The sequence below is a fragment of the Penaeus japonicus genome, unplaced genomic scaffold (genome assembly GCF_977035675.1).
Source record: "Penaeus japonicus unplaced genomic scaffold, GWHDUDI00000001_assembly GWHDUDI00000018, whole genome shotgun sequence".
Taxonomy (NCBI): Eukaryota; Metazoa; Arthropoda; class Malacostraca; order Decapoda; family Penaeidae; genus Penaeus; species Penaeus japonicus.
The window spans coordinates 18,807,880-18,812,879 of record NW_028234420.1 but is presented as its reverse complement, the minus strand read 5'-3'; the positions used below and the strand labels follow the sequence as shown (position 1 = coordinate 18,812,879).

At 42.2% G+C, this 5,000-nt stretch overlaps 1 protein-coding gene across 1 annotated transcript in view; it reads left to right on the top strand.

Moving 5' to 3' along the window:
• The window catches only part of LOC122266924 (putative peptidase C1-like protein F26E4.3), a 109,097-nt gene that overhangs the window by 102,849 nt on the left and 1,248 nt on the right, over window positions 1-5,000 (top strand). The window contains exons 7-11 of the mRNA XM_086546393.1: window positions 333-385; window positions 1,875-2,134; window positions 2,454-2,565; window positions 3,097-3,202; window positions 3,806-3,957. Of these exons, the coding sequence (XP_086402519.1) occupies window positions 333-385; window positions 1,875-2,134; window positions 2,454-2,565; window positions 3,097-3,202; window positions 3,806-3,957 (683 nt within the window). The remainder of the gene's footprint in view (window positions 1-332; window positions 386-1,874; window positions 2,135-2,453; window positions 2,566-3,096; window positions 3,203-3,805; window positions 3,958-5,000) is intronic.

Genomic DNA, 5,000 nt, shown 5'->3' with positions numbered 1-5,000 from the left:
TCCTCTTTCTCTTTTTCCTTCTTTTTCTCTTTTTTGCTCTCTCTTTCTCTCTCTATTTCTCTTTCTCTATCTCTTTCTATCTTTTTCGCTCTCTCTCTCTCTTTCTCTTTCTCTTTCGCTCTCTCTCTTTCTATTTTCTTTCTTTTTCTCTTTCTCTCTCTCTCTCCCTCTCCTTCTCCCTCTCCCTCTCCCTCTCCCTCTCCCTCTCCCTCTCCCTCTCCCTCTCCCTCTCACTCTCACTCTCCCTCTCCCTCTTCCTCTTCCTCTTCATCTCCCTCTCCCTCTCCCTCTCACTCTCACGATCTCCATCATGAAGCGGAAACTTCCATCAGTCAAGATGAAGCCGAGATCAGGAGAGGAGACCGGAAGCAGCATCTCCAAGAAAGTGGTGTCTCCTCATCTCCCTTTTCTCTTCTCGTCGGAGAAGAAGAGTGATGATGGTGATGGTGGTGGTGGTTGTGGTGATGGTGATGATGATGATGGTGGTGGTGATGGTGATGATGGTGGTGATGATGGTGGTGATGGTGGTGGTGATGATGATGATGGTGATGACGGTGATGGTGATGATGATGATGATGGTGGTGGTAGTGATGGTGGTGGTGGTTGTGGTGATGGTGATGATGATGATGGTGGTGGTGATGATGATGATGGTGATGACGGTGATGGTGATGATGATGATGATGGTGGTGGTAGTGATGGTGGTGATGATGGTGATGGTAGTGTTGATGAGGATGATGGTGATTGGGGATTTGGGTGCAGGATGGGTGGTTGCAGGATTGCAGGATGGGTGGGTTTTGTTTGGGTCTTTGGGGCAGGACGGGTGGTTGTGACCTAGGTCTTTGTGCAGGACAGGTGATTACGATTCATTTATTGGCCTAGAATAGGTGATTAAGATTTTTTTTTTTTTTTTTTTTTTTGTCGCAGGACAGGTAATTATAATTCGGTTATACAGATAATATTAAAGGCAATTCACGTAAGTATAACTCCGGTTCGACAGGTAATTATGAATCTCTTTCATGTAATTTGTTTTTATACATTAGATGCTAGACAGGTAATTAGTAACTGGTTTTGATGTAGAAGATGCAATTATGAATTGGTTTTGGTGTAGAATAGGTAATTAATAATTCTCTTTCTTTATCAAGATGCGTAAATATACTGTCTTTATTTCAAAGATATCTTATTTCAGAGGAATTGCATATGATAATGAAGTTAATTAGTTTAATGATTCAAATCAATGCTCATAGTGATATTTTTGAGACACTAATTAAGTAAAAGTAAAAAGTGTAATGGAGTGTATAAGTAATTACTTAATAGCAATTTCATATGAGAAGCTTATAATAGTAATAACAATATGTAAAACACTTTAATCAGAATATTATTCCTATTTCTTTTTATCCATATTATATCTTTTTATTCAGTATTTATTATAAAATCCCTCTTTCATTATCTACTCGTCTATCATCATTACATCTCCTCTAATCATCAAATCATTCTGACTAATCCTTCTCATCTAATCATTCTGACCAATCCTTCTCATCTAATCATTCTGACCAATCCCTCTCATCTAATCATTCCAACCAATCCTCATCAAATCATTCTAACCAATCCCTCTCATCTAATCATTCTGACCAATCCCTCTCATCTAATCATTCTGACCAGTCCTTCTTATCTAATCATTCTGACCAGTCCTTCTCATCTAATCATTCCAACCAATCCTCATCAAATCATTCTAACCAATCCCTCTCATCTAATCATTCCAACCAATCCTTCTCATCAAATCATTCTGACCAATCCCTCTCATCTAATCATTCCAACCAATCCTTCTCATCAAATCATTCTGACCAATCCCTCTCATCTAATCATTCCAACCAATCCTTCTCATCAAATCATCGAATCATCCTGACCAATCCCTCTCATCTAATCATCTTATTCATTCCTTCATTCCGCTCTTCATAAAAAACCTCCTCTTATTCACTCCTTCTCTCCTTCTGCTTCCCAGACTTTCGATCGAGTCCTTCGGCAATGAGACAGTGAAGCTCTCCCCCCAACACCTGCTGAGCTGCGGGAGGCGAGGTCAAAGGGGATGCGAAGGAGGTCATGTCGACAGGGCGTGGCAGTACCTACGTCGGGTCGGGTAAGTTTGTGGTAAGGGGTTGGGAAGGGGGGGAGGTGGGAGGAGGGGGGAGGGGGTGTGGATGGGGATGGGGATGGGGGGGTGTAGTAGGTGGGGTTGGTGGGTGAGTGGATGGGTTGGTGGGTAGGTGGTGGGTAGGTGGGTGGGTGTGAAGTTGGATGTGTGCGTGTGTGTCAGGAGATAAACGAAGAGAGAGAGAGAAAGAGAGAGAGAGAGAGAGAGAGAGAGAGAGAGAGAGAGAAAGAGAAAAGAGAGACAAACATCGAAAAAAAAATCCATCCACTTCCAGTCTGCTAATCACACCCAACCCCCATTCCAGCGTAGTGAACGACGAATGTTATAACTACGAGAGTGGCACCACGGGGAAAGTGCCACGTTGTCGCATCCCAGCCAGAGCCAACCTCTTCAGCCTCAGATGTGCAGCAAAGGAGGTCAGTTTGGGAGAAAAAAAACGAGAGAAAAGGAAGAGAAGGGAAAGATTTAAGAAAGAGAAGGTTTAATTAGTGATAGATATTAGGTTCTAGGATATTAAGATAATATTAGGGTATTAAGTAGAAATACTCAAGAGATTCGTAAAATTATATTATATAAGATTATATCATATGTATTATTATATTATATGTATTAAATTACATTATATGTATTAAAAGTATATGTATTATTGAATGGCAACTAATCTTCATATATATAGAGAGAGATTTTCATAATGTATTAAGATATGTTTTAGATATTCAAAGATATTTTTGGCATAGCTTTCAGAAAAGAAAGAATTAAACCTTGGACAAGAAACTGAAAATTGACTAATAAGCATTTTTTTGTGTTTGTATGTAAATATTTCTGTCTTTGTGTCTTTATGTATGTGTATGTATCTATGTATATACAGACACACACACACACACACACACACACACAAGAAAAAGAAAAAGAAAAAAAAACATATAACAACCAGTCTCTCATCGCAGGTGGTGTACCAGAGGCGCGACCTGTACAAGACCGAGCCTCCATACCGCATCTCTGGCAAGGAAGAAGATATTCAGTGGGAGATCATGACTAACGGACCCGTGCAAGGTGCGTTCTGATTGGCTGGCCGCTTTTTTTTAAACGGGAGGAGATCTCTGATTGGTTGATTGGTTATTCTTTTAGAGGGGGAGGAGATCTCTGATTGGCTGGCTGGTTATTTTTTAAACGGAAGGAGATCTCTGATTGGCTGGTTGGTTATTCTTTTAGAGGGGGAAGAGATCTCTGATTGGTGCTTTTTTGGCGAGGCTTGTGTTGTTTGTTTTGTTCCTTGTTTTAAGATATCAATGATTAATTAGCTTTCTATCCTAAAGTACACAGATACACTTATGATAAATATATATATATACAAAATATAAACATACGTGCATACATAAGCTATCCAGAACTAATAGATAGATAAAGATATATACAGAGATATATAGATAGAGACATACAGATAGGTAGACAGATAGATAGATAGATAGATAAGATATACAGATATACAGATAGGTAGATAGATAGATACACACACAGACAGACAGACTCATTTAGTGAACCAGTTCTCTATCTATCTCTCTATCTATCCCTCAACTTGTTTAGACACGTATCTCCTGACTTACCTGCTAAACCATGTACTTACGCACGTATCCCCCCCCCCTCCTCCTTCTGCAGCCATCATGAGAGTGTACAGAGACCTGTTCATGTACGCTGGCGGTGTGTACAGGCACACAGGATCTTCCCAGGACGAATACGCCATGCACTCCGTCAGGATTGTGGGCTGGGGGCATGACAGCTCCCTCGGGGGATCGCCTTCTAAGTACTGGGTAAGGAAAAGAGGTTTTGTGTGTATGAGAGGGAGTGAGAGGAGAGGGAGAGAGTGGGAGTGAGAGTGGGAGTGGGAGTGAGAGAGAATGAGAGAGAGAATGAGTGAGAGAGGGAGAGAGTGAGAGAGTGAGAGAGAGTGTGTGTGAGAGAGAGAGAGAAAGTGAGGGAGAGGGAAAGAGAGAGAAAGAGAAAGAACGAAAGAAAGGACATGATTACAAATATTCGTGAATACCTTGATATATGCTTTATAGAAATATAGCCTAAATTACTAAAATTCAGAAATGATTTTGCCTATTGAGTTTATTTGCTTGTTGTAGATTTGATTTATAAATCATATATAGCATATAAGGCAATCATACTTGTTATTATTGTTTCCTTTTTTATCATCCTCATCATCATTATCATTATTTTTACCATTTTCACATCATTTTCACCATTTACATAATTTTCACCATTTTCACATCATTGTCCCTATCCTTCACTGTCACCATTGTCATTTTCATTATCTTATCAATATCTTCAACATCATCTCTGTTCTCCACAATTCCCATCATCATCATCAACATCACCTCATACCTCCCTCTCATACCCCCTCCCCCCCTCTCACACCCCCTTCCCCCCTCTCATACCTCTTCCCTCTCACACCCCCTTCCCCCCTCTCACACCTCCTTCCCCCCTCTCACACTTCCCTCTCACACCCCCTCCCACACTCTCACACCCCCTTCCCCCCTTCTCATACCTCCCTCTCATACCCTTTCCCCCACTCTCACACCTCCCTCTCATACCTCCCTCCCTCTCACACCCCCTCCCCCCCTCTCACACCCCCTTCCCCCCTCTCATACCTCTTCCCTCTCACACCCCCTTCCCCCCTCTCACACCCCCTTCCCCCCTTCTCATATCTCCCTCTCATACCCCTTCCCCCACTCTCACACCTCCCTCTCATACCTCCCTCCCTCTCACACCCCCTCCCCCCCTCTCACATCCCCTCCCCCCTCTCACACACCCCTCTCATACCTCCCTCCCTCTCACATCCCCTCCCCCC